Source organism: Atractosteus spatula, chromosome 6 (assembly GCF_055471065.1).
Source record: "Atractosteus spatula isolate fAtrSpa1 chromosome 6, fAtrSpa1.hap1, whole genome shotgun sequence".
Lineage (NCBI taxonomy): Eukaryota > Metazoa > Chordata > Actinopteri > Semionotiformes > Lepisosteidae > Atractosteus > Atractosteus spatula.
Window position 1 is genome coordinate 10,603,505 of NC_142711.1, and position 26,387 is coordinate 10,629,891.

General features: G+C 39.3%; 1 protein-coding gene across 1 annotated transcript in view; it reads right to left on the reverse strand.

The window, feature by feature from the left end:
• rab2a (RAB2A, member RAS oncogene family) overlaps window positions 1-26,026 on the reverse strand; it is a 39,967-nt gene extending 13,941 nt beyond the window's left edge. The window contains exons 1-3 of the mRNA XM_088918634.1: window positions 25,761-26,026; window positions 5,871-5,942; window positions 5,437-5,504 (exon numbers count right to left, since the gene is read on the reverse strand). Of these exons, the coding sequence (XP_088774760.1) occupies window positions 5,437-5,504; window positions 5,871-5,942; window positions 25,761-25,806 (186 nt within the window). The 5' untranslated portion in view covers window positions 25,807-26,026. The remainder of the gene's footprint in view (window positions 1-5,436; window positions 5,505-5,870; window positions 5,943-25,760) is intronic.
• Window positions 26,027-26,387: the final 361 nt, after the last annotated feature.

Genomic DNA, 26,387 nt, shown 5'->3' on the forward strand with positions numbered 1-26,387 from the left:
TCATGGTTGAATCCATGCTTGAAATTCACTACCTGACTGAGGGACCTTATAGAGACTGGTGCTTTATTCCAAGATCATATGAACCACTATTATTGCATGCTGACAAAAGCCAGGCAACTAATCACGTAACTTTTTCAGGTTTTTACAGCAAAAGATTTGCATCTTTCTTAACCGTGACTTTTCTTCCACATTATTTACTTCTTTCTTGGTGTTTTGCTTACAGTATGAAGAGAAGTTTGTGTTTGTAACATATATATTAATTGCAAGTTCAAACTGTAATGGCTGCAAGCTTTAAAGCATATAAAAGTGTGAAAACTGAATATCTTTCCAAAGCACATATTGCTTGGGTCCCCTTATCAACTCTGGAAATGTTTCAACCTTAGTTTTGGTATTAATGATGGCTATATTTAAGATCACTTAAAACATGATCTTCAAAGGTGTCTTTTCATCTCCATAACACTGCACATATTCATACACCTCTCCCACTGTGACACAGAAAAGCTATTATATACCCTTAAGTAAAGTTTAAAGTAATAGAAATTTAATTTTCTATATGCAAAATTTGCCAATGTGAACAGGAGTTATACAGGCTGTGTGATTTGTGATCAACATCACTTCAACAGCTTGAGGGACTAGTAACAGCACTTGTGCTAAGCAAGAAGCAGCTTTTCTCGTGTTGTTATGACAGGAGAGTTTTAGAGCTTTACCTAGGAAACTGAATCAGCAAAAGGCAAAATTCATTTTGTCGCTTGCCAAAAACCAGTGAAAATGCAGAACATTATTTGTGACGGTCGGTGACATAAAACAGTAAAATATCTTTTAGAGCTACTGCAACAGCTACCGGTTCAAATCAAGAATGATATCTTTCCATTCACATCAACGAATAAAGGAATTCCTCCACTCCACTGAACCACATTTGTTTTTCTCTGATAGCATAATTACAAGGCCCTTAACACCACGTACAAACATCTCCTTTGGAGACAGTGATCGTAGGTGCAGTTGCAGTGAGACTAATGGTGTCACAGTCGCTGAGGGGACTTTAGAATTGAGGAGTTCAGAGGATGAGTGAACACTTAATCTGCACTTTCGAATTTTTCCACACTAGACACATCCCTATCAAACTAGATCTGTGACAAAGAAGAGTACTGGCATTGGACAGAAGTAGAAAACTTCAGGGTGAGCGATACAATAGCATCGCCAATGCACAGGATCTGACCTGCCAGCTGTTGAACACCACTTCATACTGTTTTTATTAACGCTAATGTGGATAAATTGCTACCAATCTCCTTTTATGATTTTGCCGTTTCTTACCTTTGCTTCAAGAAAGCAGAGATATTATATCTATGATCCTGATAATCATTTTAATTTTATAATCTTTACAAAGATATTATCAGGAAAATGACTGTGATTTGTAGCAGGTACACCAATATTTTATTAAACAAATATGACATTTAAATTCAATATGCTGATTAACAAGGGCTGATCAGCAGTGATCTACTGAGAAAGTCACATTCTAGTAGCATGTGGCCACTGTTGGAAGTAATACATTACTGTATAGTTGCATGCTTTTTCCCAGGTTTAAGATGACGTCTTGTGGGATTCTGTCCATTCCTCTTGTAGACACTGGACAGGCATTTGCCTGCTCACAGGTTTCCGAGCCCTAGCTACTACACCATTGTCCCAGTTCATCCCACAAATCGAAGATGGAAGTCTGGTGAATAACACAACTGTCAGATTCTAGAGCTGTTACACAAACAGTTGGAGTATGCGTTCTGTTCTGCTGGAAAGCTTCCATGTCTGGATGAGCCCACAGGAAGGATGGGCAAGTGATGCTCCAGACAGTCAGGTTGCCATCAATCACTAAAAGTGGAGTCACTCCTAGCCAAGACCTTCATTGGTCTGCTGTACACAACAATTAGTGCAACATTTTGCAAGAGCCACACCTGCTAGGGCCCGTATGGATGTTCTTCACAAAAACTTTGATTCATCAATAAAAAGGACTTGGTTCTACTATTGACCACACTGAATATTGGTCCCTTTCTGCGTTGTTTCCTTCTTTTCACCAGGCTTGACATTAAACAAGTTAAATAACCTCATCACATGCCCTAGCCATTTTCTCACTAATGAGGTAATTTAGTGCTGACAGAACAGTCGGTAGTTGCTTTAGTGCATCATGATCAATCATGAATCAAAATACTGGCAAAAACATAACTTCCAAATGTATTATTCTAAAACATACACGTATAGAGTGGTTTATTTCAAAACTCAGTATACTTCTAGAGGCAATAAATATCTTCAAGGGGTTTTTAATCAAGAATTACAATACATCTTATTACAATCTTTTAATATTGCCCACCCTGCTTGGTATATTTAAACTCAAAACAGCTTTTTATTACATATGTTAGAGTTGAATTAATGGTTCAGATATGAAATTACCTGTAATTTCTCAGTAAATTACAATATTATAATTAATATTATTCAAAGGACAAGTCAAACTGCTGGTTCAGAAGTGTATGCTAGTGAAGGCTTCTAATTCACAGGTATTCTTGGAAAGCTTAATAACATGTAAATTAGAAGCAGAGTATGGGAAAATGTTTAATCACATTATATTCAGTGATGTGGGGTGAACTTAGTAGACCTTAACTTCACAAACATATTTAATACCCAGGAGTACAGTCTAGTATTAATGAAAAAAACTAAGGAAAGACTGAGCTGAGCCTTGCATTTCATTCCTTAATGAGCTACTAAATAAAATTATTATCCCTTCTTTTAATGCTTATATTTCCTACATGTGGGCCTGTAGCCCTGTCTCCAATACTAACAGATTCTGTGGTTCAAGCTCTGTGGGGTCTCAATGATGAAAGCTAGGGGCCTCAACTGCCTTATCATGCTTCTTTGACACCTGTTTCCTAAAAAATGAATTATTTACAGGCCAGCACATACAATAACATACATCCCACATTGCTTCTCCTGATAAAAAAGCCTGTTCATATTCAATATATTCATATTTTGAACACAACTTCTATGCCAACAGACCCCAAGGTACAAGTGTGTCACACTCCACAGCTCTTAGCTTCTTCATAGCTTCCCTTGTGTACTTGTTTAGGCTGAGATGCTTTTTCTTTTGGTAACGTGGGACACCTTTAATTGCTACTGTCTAGTCAAATCTATCATAACTTTGGAACACCAACAAATTACATTTGTCAGCTGTGGAGCAAGTGAAGAAGATAAGCAAACTGCAAGAGAGGGTGGTGGATTCTCAATCTTTTTTAGTTATATTTTCATTCTAGCCGAGTTTAAAATTTGAAGATTGTTTAGGATTTATCTAAAAACAAAAGACAGCAATAAAATAAGCAGGCCGAGAAAGAAAATCCTAATTTACATCACAAAACATACATGGGATTTAAAGACAAATAATTGATTGACCATAAATAACAAAGGAGAAATATCTGATTCCAAAGTCCTTTTTCTATTGCTCTGACTAGCACAGATTCTCCCATTTTTTGATAAAGGACATCAACATGTATATTTATTTTGAGATTAGGTTGAACTTTCTTCGCAAGGAAAGCAGAACATGAAGACATATGGCTACTGAAAATGTATCTCTGAAGGATAAAAGTCCACTCCTGAGAATGTTCAGTAATTTTATGAATGGTTCACTTAGTTTTATACAGAGAAGAAGAAAATATACGGAGCACATATTTAGTCAATCAAGTAGTTGTACAGACATTAATTAAATGTGTAAGTGACAACCTCCCTTCTCTATCACATCCTAAGTCTGCTTGAGTAATAGAGCTTGAATAAAGAATTCATTCACTTCATAAACCTCCTCAGCCTTTGGGATTCAACACTGCATATCAATAATACGATCTTAAATTTCCCTTTAAACAACTGCTGTAATTTTGTGTGATTGGGGATTCATTCTTGGCTAGCTAAGCTAGCTGCATAAATAATGCCTAACCTTTATTTCAGGAGATTTTGTATGTAGTGTCTGCACCACATACTTTGTCTCCACCTGCAGGCCAATTTGAGTCTTTACAGGCCATCACAAACAGTGATACATTTAGCCTAAAACCGCTAACATAACATTCTTAACTTAGTGACTTGTATCTGCTGTGCAGGATTTAACTGTCCAAAACTGAATGTCACAACATAAGTTACTGGGTTAACTGGTGACAACATGTTGTCCAAACTCCACAAAGTAGCAAGTTTTAGCAGTGGAATTAACATCAAAGGAAGGTGCAATTTTATATCTCATCTATCAACAAATATTGATTTTGATTTTGCTTAGGATTTTATGGTCTTTGGAAAATTAAGGCAGGACAAAATGCTACCCCTTTATTCATATTAGTGTGTTTTATTAAGAGGTGATTTATTTAACACCTATGCTTCTTCCTTATTCTCTGGGACAGTGACGCTGTAAACAACCTTCAAATTATTACTATTGATTGGTTTTGCCAATACAATTTAGAGTACATGTAAAAAACACCAATCATTTTAATTTAGTTTCACTTTTGTATTTGGAGTAATAAGATATGGAAATAGTAGATTTATCACAAATTATGGCTTCAATGTATGGTGCTGAAGAAGTACATTTAACCAGTAATAGCAGAGGCACTGTTACACAAAGGGTTGTGAAAGCAGGGAACAAGCCACCCAGCCATGCTGTCGAAGCAGGTTTCTTGAAAGAAATGTCTGTACAAGATCCACAAATGGCTGAGCCAATAGCAACCAAACAGGCAGGATATGTCAACTATACTCCACCTTATAACCCTGTAAACTTTCTTTTAAAATTCAATCAGCTAAGACTGAACTAAACCCTAGAGCAGGGTTTCCCTAGACTAATTCTAGGGTAGCACTCTTTTCTGGCTTGTGTTCTCTTACTTGAAGCCTAAATGCAACCAACAGTCTTTTGCATGTAACTTTTTCTGCCTCATAAAAACCTACGCACAGTCTTTAAATACACACCTATTTTCAGAGTTGAACTTTCTTTAATTACTTCACTTAAATAGCTGGGTGCTCAGTTAGAACAAAACAAAAGAAACTCTATATTGAGTATATAAATGTTTTATTTCTACATTTTAACTTGCCAACAAGCTTTTAGTGCAGAGGAAGATCTTATTTCAAGGAAAAGGATGCTAATTCCCTTTAAAGTACTTTACATAGTACTAAAAACCAGGGAGCTGTTATAACTGCTGTTGAATGATTTACTTATGATTGAAACTAACTGAATAGAAAGTGAAAATCCATTACTGTTAATTCCTTATCTGTGGTTAACAACAAACGCTGTGTATCTTTTTGCGGCTGTTTACCCCAGTAGAATGGATTTTGGTTAAGATATGGTCTAATTAGTTTCCAACTTTTATGCATAGTACAGAATAACCTTTTGTCCTGCTTTAACATAATACAAAGTCAGAAGAAAAAAAGAATACTTACAGTATCCCAAATTTGAAGTTTTATCTGTTTTCCATCAATAGTGATCATTCTCGCTCCAAATTCTACACCTATTTGATAAAAAGTATTTAAAAGAAATTAATTAAAAACGTGAAATTACAATACTAGTCAAATTATTCTGCATGTCAGAGAATGTGAATAAAGTATTCTCTATATTACCATGTTTATTTAAAACTAAAACTAAAATTTAAAAATAAACTCCATGTCTTCAGATGTCACTCAGGTTCAGTTATCATGTAATTAAACCGTTATAATTTGCTATTAGATTTCTAAAAACTATTAGGTATATTTTATATTGTCACATAAAAAACAATACATATTTAATAAGAATAACATTTCAAAAAGCATTAAAAATGTAAGACACACCAGTACCCAATCACCATTTAAACCAATAAAAAGAAATCTAAAAATCTTACCAATAGTGAGGTCATGCACAGGTTGAAACCTCTTATCTGTGAACTGTAGTAATAAACATGATTTCCCCACTCCTGAAAAATAAAATCATAGCATGCATCAGAAACATCGCACAACAAAATCTGAGACCCCTGTAAAGAACGAGCAGATAAGAAAATGAGACTAAAAATACAAGTACTTCTCAAGTTTCCCAAGACAAATGTGTTCCTCTTGAAATGTTTACATTGTCAAGCTTCTTCCATTTCTTATCAAACTATTTCAGGAGACAAGGACTTAAGACCCTCCAGAGGAAGAAAAATAAATACACTCAAATGTGAATGAACAGAAATAACACTGACCAGCCTGTTGGAAAGCCAAACAAAACTGCAGCATCCTTCTAATTGAAAAGTACTAAAAGGCACGTGGTGCCACAGCAGCACTTACAGCCAGGGTTTATTTGGAGCAGTATGGTAACACACGCTTCTAGCTTTCACAAAATAAGTGGTTAGGAAAGAAATGGAATTCATCCTCCACTCAGGACGAACAGATGCTGCTCACTACTCCAATAATTAATTAGGGCTAAACCTCTGAAGAAATATGTTGTGGTAGATTCTGAATGCAGTGGGCTGATCCCAGCTAGGGGCGAGGATCGACAAAGAAAATCAAACATTTTTAAATGACAATTGTAGAATGGGGAATTCAATGAAAACCTTCAAATGAAATTCACAGGGATTGCCAAAACAAGAACTCAAGAAAAACAAAATAAGTAAAGGCATTTAGAAGTAAATGCTTATGCCTACATGCCAGGAGTATTAGGAACAGAAAATAATTTAAAGGCCCAGAATTAGCATATAATTACACATGGATAACAGGCACTGGAACAAAATATGCTGCTAGTAGTAGATGGCATTGTGAAGAGAAGAGGAAGATGGAAATTCAGGTATAACACGATATACCAAACAGAGCATTCAGGCACAGGAAGATAACCCTGATGAATTAAGAGTATCTATTCAGATTTTGACTTGAAAAAAACACTGAAAAGATTCAGTCTCAGGAGTACATTACAGAATATCAAATTCAGATATAAATTAAAATTTCATTATTTTCATTATTCCTATTTAATGAAATCAGGGATGCATACTGAGAGGCATTAAAACAAATGAGTATTGGGATCAATGTGTGTTAAGGACACTGTTATCATGGGAGAGTTTAATTGTGCTCACACAGACTGGGGAAAATTTACCCAGGTGTAGTGAAACTCAATCACAGCAAATGATTTCAACCTTACACATTTTGTCAGAAAACCTATTGAAGGGAATGCATGCATTTGTTTAGTGTTTTCAAACGCAGATTCCATCTGGCCAAAGATGAACAAGATATTCCTTAAAGTACATTTTGAAACATACACAGTCTAAAATAAAGGTTTTTAAATATGGGACTGAGACTGAGAAGATATGAAAGAGTCTAGAAGTAAAATGGAACTGAATGTATATGGAAAAAGTATAGAATTGATTTAGGTTTTAATCTTTTATAAGGAATTTTTCAATTGCAGGCACTGGGCATTCAAGGGAAAACATGTATTTTGACTGAAAACTGGCTAATGGATGAAAAACAGAGAATCTATATATGGTATGGATGTGCGAATTTGGGTGATGTAATTAGTAGAGCATCACAAGAATTTGTAATTGAATCACTGCTCTTTTTAATTCATATCAAGGATCTAGATTCTGGTATAGTCAGCAGACTAGTCAGGTTTACAGAATATTTTAAACTAGTAGGATCAGTAAACACTATGCAAGAGGTCAGGGAAATACCTGGCTGATGATATAGTATAGGCAAGTGCACGTCATTATACAGTAAGTAGGTAGTAGATAAAGTACAAATAAGACCGTAAACACAGAGCTTCATGAAGTTACACATCACGTTTATTCCGATACCTTTATCATCTTTAGACAATGTGTGTAAGCAATAAAATGGCAAACAATGCTAGTAAATACCATCATACAATTATAAGCGTAGAATTTGAATTAAGGGATGATTTATCAAATCATACTGTATCATAGTATACAAAGTGGCAAGATCATTTAAGATTGTATAATTTTCCTGTGTAGATGTCCAGATGCATTCTGTGGCTTAAAGGAAAGTTCTCTTCTGACAGACCTAAAAAACTGGATCTTTTCACCTTGAAAAGAAAAGACTACAAGAAGACCTGATCCTAGCACTCAAAATCCTCTGAGGCATTGAATAATCATTTTTTCTTCAGAACCAGTGAAACAAGAACCAGAGGAAACAAGTGGAAATGATTTGGAGGTGCATTTAAAATGGAATGTGAGGCACATGCTCATGCAAAAGATTATAGAAATCTGGAACAAGCTACCAGCCTTTCTAAGAGCACAACAGGCTGAATGAACTCGTCTCATGTACAGCCGTTCTGATCCAGTCTCACTACTGAAGCTGATATCCTGACATCCATCAAGAAATTGATCAATTAACTATTAGCAAGCAAACAAGATAGGCTGACTGGCCTCCTATCATTTGCAACGTTTCTTATGTTCTTATCCATTGCAGCACAGCATATGATTAATTGATTTCTATACTTGTTCAGTGGGGTTAGGTGCTTTGATTCCACAAGGCAGTTGATACCATGCTGAAAAATTACTTGTGGCTTAACAGTGTTTTGAACCCACAATAATAGAAGAAGTTAGCAATCATCATATTTTTTATTATCAAGAATATCAGTACAGACAATTCAGTAGTGAGCTGAACTTAGCATGTCGATGGTGATCCGATATTTAAATTGTTTCAGATCAACAAGGAGGAAAACACGCTGAATCAGAGGGCATGCTACATTGCGGGCTTATCACTCAAAGAAGGATTATGCTTCAACCACTCCCTTAGGTAAGCAATGACCAATGTTTCAAAACCACACCCTTGCAATGCAACATGAATAGTTTCAAACACACTTTGAATATGTCTCCCAGGTCATACATTATTAGCATAATTCAATTCATTCAAGTCATAATTTTCCATTATATTCAACACACTTTGCTTAAAATTGAATACATTCCATTTAAAAAGCAATGGCAAAAACAACTTTTTCGGTGTTTACTTAAACTTTTGCTTTGAACTATAAATTCTAAACTGTATATAGAAAACCGAGAAGTCTCCTAGTCCTGATTTTAGTGAATGGTCACATCTTATTAAATGTAAATGGACCTCAAACCTACCCTAGCACTGCAGGCAGTAAACAATCAACCCATGTGTGTTTGCCCTGATCTGTTCACCCTAGCACATCAAATGTTTATAAAAAATAAACTGATAATGCAGATAAATGTTCCTATTACGTTTTTAACATTCAAAATGGCATTAGAAAAGATGATAGTCACTCCTAAATTCCTTTCCTTCTTTAGCACTCCCCCCTCCCCCCCTCTTCTCTAATTCTGCGCCTTCAAGTAAACTTTACTTATCAAAGGTCTTTAATTATAAATAATGTGATTAGGGATACACAATCCTGCACACCTGAAGGGGAAGGAACTGAACTTTTCTCAGTTGCATTTTACTCATGTTCCAGGAAGAGGGCAACAGAATAAATGCACTTCCCAGAGTTCTTTTCAGCTTTGCGTTGAACTGTGCAAGGCGCCCAGGTTTTTAGTGAAATGAAAAAGGGATCATGATTTTGTCCGGGAGGACGACTTATACATGTGCAATATGTAATAAGCGTATCAGAATGAAAGTTCAATACAAGTACTGCAAGCTTCAGTAAAGGTGGATAAACGATCATTTTGTTTGTATTTAATGGTGATCCTGGAAATCTAGTTGGCTCAATGTGACAGAAATCCAGCTCTATTAAAATGTGCCCATAGTGGCATTAACAATACATGAACTAAATGAAAAATATCCGCCTAACTGTTCCATTTAAAAAAGTAATATCTTTACTCTTCAGTTCCCCCCCCCAAAAAAATCACTGAAAAGAGCTAAATTGTTAACACATTAAGCTGCATATTTAATCCCAAAAGATCCCAGAGTGCTTTAGAAACAGGTGAGGACACACTTTAATGGTGGCCGCCATCACAAGCCAGAAACCCCACCGCAGATCAGATCAGATGGAGACATGAGATACTGCTTCACCAACTGAATTAAGCAGGAACATTAGGGCGGCCAAACTGCAGGCCCAATATGGAATGAAGCCAGGACGGCGAGTTTAAAATCACTAATCTTTGGAAGAGTGCAACGGAATCCTAATGATAAAGTAATCAGGAGCCGAGTTTAACATCTCATCCGAAAGATGGCACCTTCTACGGCACAATGTTCCAGGGCACCTCACTGGGGGATTGAATCGGAAAACCCAAAAGGAAGAGAATCCTGTATACTGAGCCACAACACCACTTACAGAAGGTCTGGCAGTCTACCACCCCAGTACTGCCAGGCTCTTCTAGGTTGCTTTCTGGATGAGATCTGTGGATCAAATCGCTATTAACTACCATATGGACTATATGGGCCAAATGGCCTCTCATTTGTAGCTGTTTGCAATGCAGCACTTTCTTACCATCTGCAGTAACCAGTTGCGCACAGCTGTGTATCATGCCTTACCATGCCTGGAAGCTGTTACTAGAAACAGTATTTGGCTGCTGAACAAGAAGGAAAATAAGTTAAACCAATTCAACAAAATCATAAAAAGAACATTTACTTCAATAAACTGGCACCGATATAGCTCATGTTTTGTCCACTTGCTTGCTTGTCAATCTGTTCAATACTTAGAGGAGACCTGCTTATATGACTATTTCGTCCTGTATCAAACACTAAACCTTACATAGTTCAAAATAAGTGGATGAATGAACAGCTATAAACATGTTAAAAAGTGAAGCTCCTGGGTTGTTCTGAATGGTAATGCCAGAAATTAAAAGTAATGGTAATGTATACATGTCTTATATCGCCCTGAAACACAGCAACACAGTTGATTCGACATATAAACAACCCTACTATAAATGCAAAAACCTAAAATGCTTTGTTAACTATAAATACATTTCATAAAAGTAAATGTAAACATTCATAAACTTACAGCTTACATCTATACACAACTATAAACTTCATGTACTTTATATCAAGCATAGTAGCCTTGTCTCACTATTTCAGGACACGTGCTTTGTATACATATATTCCATCACGTTCCTTTAAAGTCACTGTTCTTGACAACGTTCCCCAGCTTGACAGCAGGAGATTGCATACAAATTATTATCCTATAACATATTTCTTTATTTTACCAGAAATGGCCACTGATATTTATAACATATTTATAATGAAGACCTGGAGAACATTCATAGAGCAGGGTCTGCATAAAGTGCCTTGCTGAAAGGTACATATGCAGCATCACACCAGGGATTTAAACCCGTGACCCTTAGGTCTGGAATCTAGAATCCTCACCACTGCTCCACACTGCTGCAGCATGTAAAATGTAGATGCTTTAATCATTTATATGCACAGATGCTATTTTTCAATATAAAAAATAGGAACTTTGACCATTTCTTTTGTATGCACTTTTATGGCATTTTAGGTGCATTAAACTAAGTATTAAGATACATTCACTGGCAAAAAAAAAATGGTTTCAGATTTATCCACTGATGTTTACTATGTAGACAAACAGTAAAGACAGTAAAACACCTCCAGGCTGTTCTAGTGGTCTCCAACAGCAACAGCTGTTGCTAAGCAGGGGCTCAAATCACTGCGCTTGAGGAAAAAAAAAAGAATAAACACATACATCCTATTGTATTTGGCCAACGATCCACATGATTGTTTAAGATTACTTTTTTAATGGTGGTGAAAGGAAACGAAAAGAGACAACGTTTCCTTTCACATGCTTTCTTTCTTCTCTTTTCAGCATGGAATAAACCTGTTACTTGTTCCTTTATAGCCTATGCATGCTGACGCAGCTACCCACCTGAACTACTCTTTTAATGATTACTTCATTCAAGACAAAGAATACCAATTGAAAATCAAAGGATGTGTAGCTTGAAGCCGAATGGCAACATCACAGCAGCAACACAAAGAAAACAAAATCTAACGGTATGAAATATGAATGGAAAGGAATAAAATAATTCACTGCTTGTTTTTTTTTTACAAATAATCACCTACTGCTTTTAAAACCATGCTAGTGTAGGCTGAATGTACGTAAAACTAATACAAAGCTAACAAAATGCTAAATACAGTTTGCTGATTCTTGGGTGAGTCTGGAGTCCTGAAATTCTACCAAATCAGCTTTCTTTCCCAGAGAAGGATGGACTAAAACACTAATCACGGTGGATGTGATGATCAGAGATATCCAACGCCAAGCTTTTAATTTGTTTTTGGACAAGATAATTCAGTTGAGAAAAACTCTTTCAAACTGATGACCCAGAGAGCACCCATTCATGCAGCAGGGTATTTGGAGCAATCTAAGTAACGCAAGCATACAACAGCAGCACCCCCAGGGATTTGAAATACAGGTGACCGTACAGACAACATTTATGATGCGATGCTTTTTTTATTCCCATTTTAACTTTTTTTCATGTGTCATTTTAAAAATGTCCGGTTACAGTGTATGTGACCATACAAACCACTATTGCATAGAAAATATAGAGTAAAACAGTCAGACTTATACATTTTAAAGACAACGTAATAGAAAATAGTCTTATCAAGAATCTACAATTGAATTGAAGATAAAGAGAATATCAGACATTACATGCAGAGATGATAAGCATACTCTCTTAAGTATGCAAAGGTACAAGGAAAGGTTTATTCCATGCTGAAAAGAAAAGAGACAGTTTCAGCTGGGGAGCCTTCTTAAGGTGTGAATGTTGTATGTAGGCCTTCATACTGTAGCGCCCCCATCAGGCGGCGATGGGCACCGAGCGGACAGGCAACGGGGCTGGGGATGTCTGCCCCAAGAGAGCATGCTGGGATATATGGGAACCTATCTGGAATAGTTGGGAAGAAGCAGGAACATTGTTAAGTCCTTGGACTTGGGGGGAAGGACAGGGGTTTGTGTACATGTCATCTGAGTGTACATGCGTGACTGTCCCATGTTTCCCCATCCTGGTCTGTGGTCTCCTGTTCCCACCCTGGCCTGCCTGGCTTCTGTTAGTCAGAAATCTCATCTTCACTCTGTAGCTTGTATCTTCGTTTGCTGGCAAGAATAGTCCTTTTAAGAACAGCAAAACTAAAAACTGGAGGCCGATCACGATGCTCTGCGTGGACGTAAAGATCCTGTCCAAGCTCCTGACCGGCAGACTGAGGACCGCCCTCCCCCACATCATCAACAGTGACCAGACGTGCGGGGTGGAGGGGTGATCCGTCAGCTGGAACCTCCAGCTGACCAGAGACGCCATCGCCTGGGCCGAGGACAGGAACGTGCCCATGATGGTGGTCAGCCTGGACCAGGAGAAAGCCTTCGACAGAGTGAACCACAGCTATCTGTTCAGGGTGCTGGAACGCTTCGGTTTCGGAGAGAGTTTCAGCCGCTGGATTCAGATTCTGTACTCTGACGTGGGCAGCAGAGTGAACGTGAACGGAAACCTGGGGGATTTCATTCCCCAGGAATTCGGAGTACGACAGGGCTGCCCCCTTTCACCCCTTCTCTATGTTCTCTTCACAGAGCCCTTAGCAGAGGCGGTGAGACGGGACCCTGTCATCGACGGCCTGGAGATACCGGGAGGCGCGGGGGAAACCCTGAAGATCTCCCAGTACGCCGACGACACGACGCTGTTCCTGAGGTCGGACAGGGGGTTGAGGAGGGCCCTGCAGGTCATGGAGCAATACTCCAGAGCCTCGGGGTCGAAGCTCAACCGCCGAAAGAGCAAACTGAAGTTCTTCGGGCCCTGGAAGCACAGGATGACGGCGCCGGAGGGTCTCGAGCTCTGCACGGAGCCCCTCAGAATACTGGGGGTTTCCTTCCAGAGCCAGGACAACGAGACCAACAACTGGACCGAGAGGATCGCCAAGGTGAACGCGAAGCTGGGTCTGTGGAAAACGCGGTCGCTGTCCTACACGGGGAAAGTGATGGTGTTGAAAGCAGACGTCCTGCCGGCTTTGGTTTACCTGGCGGTGGTGTACCCGCTGCCGGCCAGACTCAGACGAGCGCTGCAAGGGATGATCTTCGGCTTCGTCTGGGGCGGCAAGTACGAGTACATCACGAGAAACCGGATGTGTCAGCCGGTTGAGGAAGGGGGTCGAGATGTCCCACATTTCCCCCTGAAACTCGACTGCATCTTTTTCTGCAACCTCTGTCGGGCGCTGCGGGAGCCCATCGGCCACAAGTACCAGTACTTTGTCAGGCTGTGGCTCTCCGTCCCGATGAGGCACTTGGTCCAGTGGTCAAACACTGGGCCCAAGGCAGAGAGGCGACCGAAGTTCTACACCCACACTGTCAAGTGGAGCAGGAGGTACGAGGCCACGAGACAGCCAGAGCTCTGCACCAACCACAGAGCTCTGTACAAAGAGGTGAGGGGGCATCTGGTCGCCGACGAAAGGCTGCGAGTTCCCAGACAAGTCTGGGAAAGGACACAGCCTAAAGAACTGGACAATCAACTGAAGGACCTCAACTGGATGGCCGTACACAAGAGACTGGCCACCAGAGAGGTCCTCTACAGACACTCGCTCACCAGGAACCCGCATTGCCCCCGGGACACGTGTTTCGTCGAGGAGACTCAGGAGCACGTGTTCTGGAGCTGCCCCTTCGCCAAGACGGTGTGGGGCAGAATGGACAACACCATGCAACTCCTGGAGACGGGTGCGGTGCTCAGTTACCAGTACATTCTGCTGGGGCTGGCACCTACCGGATTGGACAAGGGGACGCAGTTCCTGATGTGGCTGCTGCTGTCCCTCACAAAGAAAGGCCTGTGGGACGCGAGGAACAATCTCATCCGGCACAACATCGAGTGGGGAGCGAGGGAGCTGGAGGAGAGGATCCTGGCGGACCTCAGGAGGAGGATGAAGCGCGACGTTGCCAAATGGGGTTTCCCCACGGCAAGGGAGCGCTGGAAAGGACTATGGACCCTGTACAGGGATTAATGTTTGACAGCAAGTAGTAGGGTTTGGAGGGACTCTCATAATAGCGCAAATCCGCCCACCCTTGCAACGATTGATAACGGACAATCACCGCCGTTCCGCCGTTGTTTTTTGGAGAATTAATGTGTGAGATGTTTACTATTGCGATGTTTTTTTTCTGATTAAAGTATATTTTATAAGAAAAAAAAACTATGTTATCCATGTGGTGGCTCTGTGGCTAAGTATCTGTGTCTATGGCTGTGGTTCATATCCCACAACCAGCAGAGAAATCCTACTCTGTTGAGCCCCTGAGCAAGGCCTTTAACCCCAACTTCTCCGGGAGTGCCATATAAATGGCTGACCATGTGCTCTGTCCCCAAGCTTCTTTCCCTGTCTGTGCATTCCCTGTCACGGAGAGCAAGTTGGGTATGTGAAAAGAAATTCCTAATGCAAGAATTTGTATAGGGCCAACAAAGTGATCTAATAAAAGAGCACTTCCAATACCACTCTTCTGTGGTACTCTGTAGGTATGCTACGTTCCTTCTCAACCAATTTTCTATTATTGTTATAGAGCTAAATGAGTACATAGGATGTTTAACCTTAATTGAATGACTAATGCAGAGGTGTCAAACATGCAGCCAGCAGACCAGGTCTGGTAATTCACACCTTTTCAGAGTCTGCATAGCCCAGACACCAAGCAGGCATCCTTGGTGATGTTATCGTATCATCTTGCACGCTCAATGCTCCGTGTGGTTCTCCACCTCTATTCAAAGGCTATGCCATTATTTGATGATACAGATACTAATTTGACAGGGGCATGTCTTTGCACAAAAATGTTGGAACACCGATAGCTGCACACACCCTTCCTCCAAACGTCAGAGCAACATCAGCATCTGAACCACCACTGGTTTCACCAAAACTGTATGTAATGAGTTTTAATGATCTGAAAGGGATGCTTGCAAACCTAGAAATAAGGGCCTTTTAATAATGTTATTAAAGACAAAAATAAACAAGGTCATGAGGGTTAAGAGAAGGGGAGAAATTTATTTTTGTGGTAGAAGTGTTGCAAAAACGGTAGGCAGCTTAGGCGAAAAAGCAACAGCGATAGCCAAGACAAGTGAAATCCACTGCTGTTTATCACAGAGATCTAGCAAAATATTACAAAATGTGGTGAGCAGCTTTTGCCTGATTGGAGAAAAAAAGTAACCGAAGCTATAGCTTATTTCACTAGCCCCTCACACAGCTGCCGAGCGTTTGTGCTCTCCAGGGTCAGCAACCATTCAGAACGGGCGAGCCAAGAGTTAGCTCACACTCTTGGTTTTACAATTTGCACACTATTTACACTCTATTTTTTTAATGTCAGTACTAGGCCTACTTACATTTTTATTAATAAAAAAATTCATCTTTAAAAAAATTGAAAATTAAAGATGTGCATATTAAATTATAATACATCTTAGAATTTAGTGTAGTCTTTGGCCTTGGTTTCCCTTGCTGACACTTAAGCAGCACCCAAGCCTTTGAGTGTTCAGTTGTTAACCAGCTACAGGAGGGACAAAAAACTGACTTCATGCATAAAAAAGACATGTTCACAGAAATCTGTTGATCCATTTCAAAACAATTTGAAAAATTCCAATAGCGACCTTTTAAATATCAGTGGTTTTTAATCTGTGTCACTTCTACACACAGGTATTGAAACACTGCATCTCAAAAGTTGATAGATATGTAAAAGATAGAAATGTAATTTGTGAAAGAACTGACAAATCACTCTCAACAAAATTAAGTTTGACATCTCCAGATGGTTTTGTTAAGACCATCTAAGAATATCGAACGTCAACCTAACTTTACTGCGGTTCATTACAAAGTCCTCAACGCCCATCCACTGAAACACTGAAAAATCAATGTCGTGATGGTATGAAGGTTGTCTGGTTAAATCGGGAAAGAAAACAATCACGCCATAACATCGGAAAACCTGAAATCAAAATGCAAAACCCAATTTTCATTGTGCAGTTTGACCTTTTCCTGGCAAAAAGATCTTGATTCCATCAAGACAGTCCACAAAGCATGCCAAAACCTTCCCACGTCTTTACAGTATTTTACTTTACACTTTCACAAGTGTGAAAAATGCTATTAGCGGCACGGACTGCGAGTTTGTGTGAAAACAATAGGCTAGCCCCATTAAAAATAATACAGTAAATAAACAAAATTAAATTAAATGTTTTTTTTCTGTGCCAAAGAGCTTTCATCGGGAAGCATGTTGTAGAGAATTACAGATGAGTCAAGCATAGTTTATCATTTTTATCACTTAATTTTTGTACCTAATTAGACATTTACTGCATGTGTCATTAAAAATCCATTTACGTGCCAATTTCCTGACCTCTGGTCTTATCTGTTCCTCAAGCAGAGTTCATAAGTAAATTTGAGCACAAAGGAAAATAAGAAAAACTGAAAACACTGCGAAAGGCCTTTCTGTAAGTTATACAATGCATCTGGACCACCACAGCAAATGAGTTAGTCACTCCTGACTTATAGTATGATATATTACTGTGAAGCAGGCACTTCCTTTGAGGGATGCCTACAGGCCACAACTAAATCCTTAGGAAAAATTAAAACATGCCACGTACGGTACCAGAAATTTTTTAACACAAAAACAGTAAAGCATATGAACAAACATTTTCACATATTTATGGGTACAAAGAAATTCTGCATCATGGGTGACGGTGATCACTCTGTATCATTAATTAGCGATCAGTATTGACCTTCTAAGGAAATGAGTATATCCAAATCATACCTGGAAAATGTGCCCCAGAAACACCAGAAAACTTCACCGGTAGAACCAAACACTCAGGGCTGGAGAGTTCTTTAGATCGGTGCTACATCTGCACTTATCTGTTTGTTGAGAACATGGTGAAGGATGATTCATCTGTCTATATCACATTTCTCTACCACTGGATTCGCAAAACGTGCACTGATGAGTGATGAGTGGTTTGCGTACTGTAACATGCCTATTGTATCCTGCTCTGTTGGGGGTTCTGACAGATTGGTTTTGATTCATCCTGCTGCTCACATCACAGGCTGAAATTTGCAGTTTATGGATTGCCAGTTCCTCTTCTGCTTTGCCTTGCACTTTTAATTAATGTATAGATATAGTTATCCTGGAGCACGCACTTCTGCCCACTGTTGCCAATAGCTAATGATGCCTTTTCCTCGAAGTTCCAAGTTCACGTCACCCTAGACACTGATGCTCACAAAACCATCAAGCTGAGCTATGTTGGTCACTGAAGTTCCTGCCAAACGTACCCCAGGAAACCTCAAGTCTCCCTATCCCTGAAAGTCATTGAGGTCTCCTCTTGCAGCCATACTAGCCAAAATCATGAGCAAACAGGCCTGTCTAGCACTTCTATACAGGACCCTAAGAATGCTGGGATGCCATTTGTTTAATTAACGTACGAGTCACACCTGTGTGAAAGCCTGTGCTTTCAATATACTTCATGTCCAGCATTTACTCTGGTGCTTACTCATTTGTCTTCTACTTGTATGGAGACATTTTAGGATTTTTACAGAAGCAAAGACATCAAATGAAAGAGTAGCCAGAGTAGCAGAGTAGCTGAACACAGCTGATACAAAATTTCCAAAAACATGCACTGTAAAAAAAAAGTGCACACAGTTTAATCACTTTGTCCTAACATGTCTTCCCAATGTAGTTTTCTTGAAATGTACTGTAGATACCACATGATATAGCTGATTCTGTCTGTTTTATAGGTACAGATGTATTAATATCTAAATGTAAGGTTAAAAAGACCTCGGGCTTTATTACACTGCATATTTTCTACTTTACCCAGTTTATCAGAAGTAAAATACCATGGCAACAAGCCATATAAAACACTTTCTCTTCTAAGTCGAAGTATGCACTGTTTAACCTTTACACAATCCTAAAAAATAAAAGAAAAACATTACATGATGTTATGTAATATTTTGAATATTAAAAAAACTGAAAAAGGCGTCAAATCGTGGGGCTATTTATCCAAATCTTGCAAAAAATTAAAGCTAGAGACTGCTCAAGGCAACATTCTATCTAAATATCTTCTCAGCAGTACAATTTACTAATGGCACAGGAACAGACCAATGCAAGGGGGACGCTGAAGTTAGGTCATATTCTAGAAGAAAATTTCAATAAGCCTACATCCCTGTTGTCTTAGCTGCTACATACCACATAGGCAGTACACAAATTACATATAAAATGCTCATTATATACATACCTGTGGTTCTTTGCATAGCAAAGGGATTCCTGGAAATCTCTATGCAACTCAAAAATGGATGATTAAAACCCTGTTTCCCCATAAGAATAGGGGGTGTTCCGTATATACTCCCACCCAGAGGACTTGAAACCGCAAAGATATACTTACTTAAACTGTTTATGTACTGTAGTTGTACAGAAAGTAATTTTTAATGTAAAATGTGAAGACTGTTTATTGTCATGTGGCTTATAGATGTGTGACATGGACTATGTTTGGTCCTTCAATTGACTGTGAGCTTTTTAAATGCCATTTTTTTAAATTAATACTTTTCCCATTTTAGGTATTTAGCTGATTAGTTCTAGACTGTCGTTTATTGAATGTTATTATTTTAGTTTAAAATGTATTAAAGCTTTCTTCATTTTTTTAAACCTGACCTTAAATGAATGTTTTATTTACAAAATTATTTGCTATTTACACAGTAGCTTTTTTTTTCAGGGTTTTATTGACCTAGTAATTTTATACAATTTTATACAACAAACATATGGTACAGACACCCAGATGAAGACATTTCACAGACATACTTAGTAAGCACGAGATGATGAGAAATGAGCAGTGATTGGAAGAACATTTAGACAGATTAGCCAGCTGCCTGTGTGTCACCCAAGTGACATTTTTCACCCTGAAGTGTAACATGTACTGTCTCAAACACTTTGTCAAGCTGCCTCCTGCTGGCTATGCTCAAGAGTGTTAAAGTGAGAACTTATTCAGCTTTACATGTTCAACCTGTATTCTTGTGCTGCATTAAACTGGAATCCTGAAGATTAAAAGCATGGACAGCAAACCAATGGCTGCTTCTACAGTTGGCAAGAATGAAGACTGACAAAATGTCCATATACTTGATAGGGATCCATTTAAATGGGCAAAAAATATGAAATATTCTTACACTAATATGAGAGTGTTTTTCTCCCTTTATAAGAACTACAACTGTAATGTAATCTAAGAAAGTCAATGATGAGTAGCATTATAAAATTAAATAATCCCAACAGTTAATTCTGAATCTTGAACAAGTTATACCGAAGATTCCTCAGCCAGATAATGTCTACAAATATATAATTTATTTATACTGTACAGTATGCAGTATAAATCTGAACCTAAAATGTGCCTGTCTCCACACAGTAAGGGAAGCACAATGACAAGATTTATGAACTACAGAAGCACTGTTTCCTCCCAACTTAAAGGTCCAGGATTCGATTCTGGGTTCATGCCCGTCTTTGTGTGGAATAGGCATGTTCGTCCTGTGATCACTAGGTTACTGTAACCATTACATACATATACTGTATAATCAAAGACTTTAAGCATTGGATACTTCCATGTTTGTACAGATATTAATTCTTCTTAGTGCAGTTTCTAATATGTGTATTCTGTCTCAACCATACTCAAGGAGAGAGAGAACAGAGGAGACGGATAAGTGTATTTCAAGTTTTAGACAACAGATCAGTGAGGGAACGCAAGTAAAATACATGATATTCAATATCAGGGACATTCCAGTAATCAGGCTATCACTCTCGAAACTATGACTGCAGAATAGTCAAAACTTTCAATCCATCCTTCAGTTTCTTCTGCCCAATGGAAACCTACAATACAATAAGGCTCTAGCAAAAAAAAAAGTAGTTTCATTAGAGCACTTTCCCCTACTAAAGTTTCTACCAGGGAGTGTGTTAATTGCCAGTGAAAGTGACAGTTTGACTCAAGCTGTTTTGTTCCCTACAAATGTATTGTTTAGAAAACAAAGCATCACATTTTAAAAGATTATATACTGTAATCACAAACCTAAAGAGAGCCTCTTTTGAACAGACCCAGTAAAAGCACCAGGTCCAACCTGATCTGCAATCTTCCACACGTTGACAGTACGCCTGGATGTTGCTGTTTAGTCAAAACCATACACAGTATATGCACAGCTCAACTACCTGGCTCAGAACCAGTCTGTTATGAAAATGTCCCTCCATAATTAGAACACGCACATCCTGAATAGTGAGTTTTTACAATACCAATAAAATCAGTAGTTACATAAACATACTACATGACATGACTGTTTTGGAGTTAGTCACACGAATAAATTCTCTTCACATGAGTGAAGAGAAACCCGGGTTAAGCATATTTACTCACATGCTTGAATCCCTGCTCATGTTGTCTTTCTATGAATGTGCTTTATTGAGGAAACTGGGTAGGATGCATGGTGCAGCACAAATTTTAAGAAGGTATGACAAATCAATTGTAACAAGGCTCTGTGCACTCCATAATGAATACTGTAGCAGTCACTAGTATGCATCGGGTCTCTGATTTAGGTTTTGAACAAAACCTGAAATGCAGTTTTTCTTTTCACAGCAGTGCAAAGTGGATTATTAAACACTAAAATGTCATAAAAAACTTTTTAAAAAGTAGCCTGGGAAAACCAACCACCCCATGCTAACACATGCTAACGCAAAATTAAGCCCTCTGACTATTCCTAATATCACTCTAATTAAAAGTTCAGTTTAAAAGCAACATTAGTTTTGGATTTGCTGTTTTTATCTTAATTGGTTTATGCAGATTTACTTATTATACAACAGAGATACCCCAGATATCTTCAGCAAAATACCCCAATATCATCACATGCTGCCATGTAATAAATCCTAAAGGCAGACTCAAGGCACAGAGCAGTCTGTATAGTGAATATCCTATACGATATTGAGGAGCTCTACAGTACCTACCCCACTACTCTTAACACACACACACACACGTACGTGTATATATACTGTACAAACTGATCACAACAGAAGACCTTTGAAGGTTTCAAATAAAAAAAAATGATGTATCCAAAAGAGTCACGTAAAGCCAGAGAGAAAAAGAACAGAGAAATCTGGTCTCCATGTTAAGATGTAGAGGCAAGACATTAGTTCTTCCATGTGGTCATCCAGGAAGCCCAGAGTAAGCAAGACTGGCTTCCAGCAGCTCCCATGCTGCTAACTGATGAGCAAAGGGACCAGGCGTCCCTGTGGTAAAAATCACTCCCCTCTAGCTGAGAGCAAATGTACTGGTAGCAGCAGCGATTATGACACTATGACTACCACGCCTTGTACCTGTGCAGTTTTTTTCTAGCTATTGCAGTGGGCTTCTGTGAAAATGCCAGACTGCTGCTCTTAACAATAAATCTTCTTGTGGTCCTGCTGTGTACAAAAGATTAAAATGGCAGCAGAGTCACAGAGTTCCAAAGGTGTGGAGACCTTCTGTTAAGAATAATTATTCTTGCCACTTTGTTTTTCAAACTAAACAAGATTTGGTAAGTAAAAGTTTCTAGGTAAGTAATGTAGTAAAATAAGACTGGGTGGTGTTATTGTTTCATGTAACTACAAAGCCTTTTTTAGTTATTATGGATGTTTTGTTTTAATAAACAGTCACATCTACAAGATTCCTGACAGCTTTCAATATAGAGTGGTTAAAAACTTGAAAACTTTAATTTTACCAAACCCATGAGCAAGATACCAAGTGAGACAGGAATGTGATTTGCTTTCAACGTGGCTTCTAATAATCGGAGAAAATATACATTACAACTTCAATTTGAATGAAGAACTTTTAATAACTCAATGCAATATTCATCTCCTCAAATTGTTATAATTACTACATAAAATTATTCTAGTCTATAGGCTATTTCACATGGTAGAATTATGTAGATTTCACCCTCCTTATAATTTTTTATTTAAATAAAATTCCAATAAACACCTGAAAAACTATTTTGTCTGATTTCCAGATGCTAAATAAGCTACTTAAGACTGTGATAAGGGGCAGTTTTATTATGGAAGTTGTATGGAGGAAGTATGGTAGCAGCGCGTGATGAAACATGACCTGAACTTGTGAAAATGTTCAGCCTTTTTTTTAAAAGTATTCAAGCTCATTTCTTGAAACAGTATTTTAAAGCCTGTTGACAGAGTATTTTAAAGAAAAAAGAGACTACTGAAACTTTTTCTAATGAATATCGAATTGGCAAAGAGCATGACCTCAGGACTTCAGTCTTAAATCTAGATTTAACTTTTCTAAAACAAATTAAAACTAAATTTTCCTATCTCTGCCTGCGTCCTCATCTTGTCAGATTCTCCTTCGCTCTGTCTCTCATTCCTCCTCCCTCTCCTCCTCTGGTTCCAAGACAGTCACCACCGAGCTTCAGTTTCACGGTCATCTCTTCCTCCTCTAAAATATTACACACCACATCCTTTAAAACTCATGTTGTCCCACAGAGCTTGCACTACTTCTCCCATTACAGCAAAGAAGTAAACGAGACTCACTGAAAAGGCTTGTCTGCCAGTTTGGCAGACACGTTCCAACCCAAGAGAGACTTAAAGTTGGTCATTGCACTGATCAAAGACTACTACTGGCTCCAGAATTCTGCCAGGATCATTTGCCTTTAAATACAGATGCACATCAGCACACGTTACCAGCCCTTTCTTCAGCACACCGCCCTCATTAAAGGCATGGAATGCCCTGCAGGGAAACCTGGAGGATATGCGCTAAGTCAAATCCTTACTGCTCGTTACTATGGAAGACACTGAGCAACAGGAGCACACCAGCTCTCCACACCCTTGCTGGAGTGTAGTCCCAGATGGATATTCCACATTGCATGAGCTTTGAACTGCAGTACACAGTACACCCACCACATTTCTACCCTCTGTGCAATATCACATGCAAGATCTGAACCATTGCATTATAAAATAAGTATTAGGGAGCTGTACCAATTCAGCCTTGCTGACACAGGCCTTGTGTCAATGTCTGCAGTTACCATTTTGAGGTTAGCCCATTTAAATGACTCAATAACATTTAACCGTGAGGCACAACTTTGGTACTTTTCAGCAAACACAGAAAAATAAGACTAGTAAAGAGGGTGCTATGACGGGCAATTACATTTCGTTGAAGACCTGGGTTTAGCCATGTGTGAAAAATAAATGGCGTTGTTGGATTGAGCAGGGGACACTTGTATGTTAGTTTACTTCATAAACCAAAGTTTGAGACCACAGCAGCTAATTACTTTACATGTACATCTTGTGAGAAACACAATCCGATAACTTCTCTGGACTCTGGAAAAATAATTTTAAAATCTACAGCAAAATTAAAGACAACATTTATATTGCCAATGTATGAAACCTGCATTTATATTGTTGTGCAAAAGGTAGCAGTTAAATCACAATTCTGCAAATACTGACCTGGACATTAGCCTTACTTTTGACATTACTATTTTGACTGGTTTATAACCGATTAATAAACCAACATCATAACTACACGTACTGCCACCAGTAATGCAGCTCACTGATGTATAAAGTAAATTATTAAATAATTAAATATAATACTACTCTAAGTCACTTAAAACTTATTCTACCAAGTGGCAAAATTAGTACTGAATTAATTCATTTAGGACATGGGGAGGATAACAAGCTGTGTGCAAGTTTTATTCCTATGTGCCAGTCTATTAAATAAATACATTAAAAACATGTTCTTTCCTTATTTCCAGATAATAACGTCCATGTCTATCTAGAATAGTTTGGGATCTATATTTTAAGAAACCCTATCAAATTCACAAAACGTTGATTTGTAGGGGATGACATATTTGAATGACGGAAGATTATTTTTTGAACTGGATCTGTAGGTTTACATTAGTCGGATGCCATCTAGGAAAGTATGTTATAACCTGTGATGCTGAGACGGTCAGTGCGTTAAGAGAGGGTTTCAGAACGAACAGAGAGCAAAACAACACGGGCTTTCCTCCCCGTTTCAGCTAATAAAAAAATGTGAGAAACCCGGTCAAGGTGTCGCACACCGCCTCAGCAACCCAAAAGATGAAAGGGCATCTTTATCGCGAAATGACAAGGATCTAGCGAAGGCCCAGACTTTTGTAAAGCCAGCATATGCGAAACAAACCACGGAGCTCCGCTGACAGCTAGAACTGCAAGGCCAGTTTTTTTTTTATTTTCCTCCAACCTCCGATTATACTATTAATTCCCAATAGGCGGAACAGTGTGTTGCAGGTGAGCTGGCATGCATAAATATAACCCCCATCACCACCTAGGCCTACAAAAAACCCTGTCGCCGATTTTTTACATAACCGAAAAGCAGAGTCAACCCGAAGGCTGACAGACTGCAAAACTGCTGAAAACGCCATTTCCCCCCCCAAAGCGAAAACATTTCCTTCCCCTGCAGACGTTAACATGACGACGGGCAGCTGGCGATCTGCGGGCGGACTTGTCAAACAGTTGCCCGTCTAGCCCCCCAGAGAGGGCCGGCGCATCTTGCTACACGGGTCCGTCCTCTCCGGAGCCATTTTCGGGAAAAGGGTTATTTGGTGTTTTCAATGCAATGAGCCCCCACCTCCCCTCCACCCTCGCCGCATTCGCAATGGAAAGACACAAGCAGGCCGGCGCCGAGGCGGCTGCTGTCATTTCACCTGCCAAACGGCAATTATGTCACCTTAGATCAGTTATTTTAACGGAGGGGAAAAGAAACTAAGCAGCCCTCCCACCCTGGCGTCCCTGTGCTTTTACCACGTCATTGACTCCAACACTGCGGAAATAAGAGAGAGACGTAAATGTCTCTCTCTCTCTTTCTCTTTTCCTACGCCGTCACACAGCGGCTGCTCACCCGTGTCTCCGATAATGATGTATTTGAAGAGATACGCGTATGCCATGGCCGCTGGGATGCTGTTTCTGCCCGGGTCTTGTGCTGTGCTCCCTCGCTGTGTTTCTCGTTCAAGCTGTGGAGAGAGGAAGGGGGGGGAAAAGCCTGTGCTTTCTCTCAGTCTCACTCCGCTTCACCAGCCTCTTTCTCTTCGGCGACCAGAAGGAACAATAAACACCTCCGAGCTCCGGGCTGCCCACGTCACACGTTCCGCCTTCGCCACGCACGCAGAACACGCTCACATTGCTGCGCCCGGAAGTGCTGACATTGCTGCGCCCGAACCCGTATGTTAAGACGAGCGCCGACTGTCTGCTGTCTCTGTAGCTGTGCCGTCAGTCGCTAGTGCGCTGAGGATCCGTTTCACTGCTTTTTTGTTTAATTTTACATACTTACCCGCTTTGTTACTAACATCGCGTATGCCAAAGGTACAACACACAAAAATCCTATTCGAAATACAAGATGTATTTATCATGTGCCTTGTTGTTTAAATTAATTTGGCAATGCTTAAGTATTGGAATAATTCACCTATTACAGAGAGTTTAGACATACCAAAATAGGCACGCAGGTTTTAAAACTTTACTTTTTGCCCTA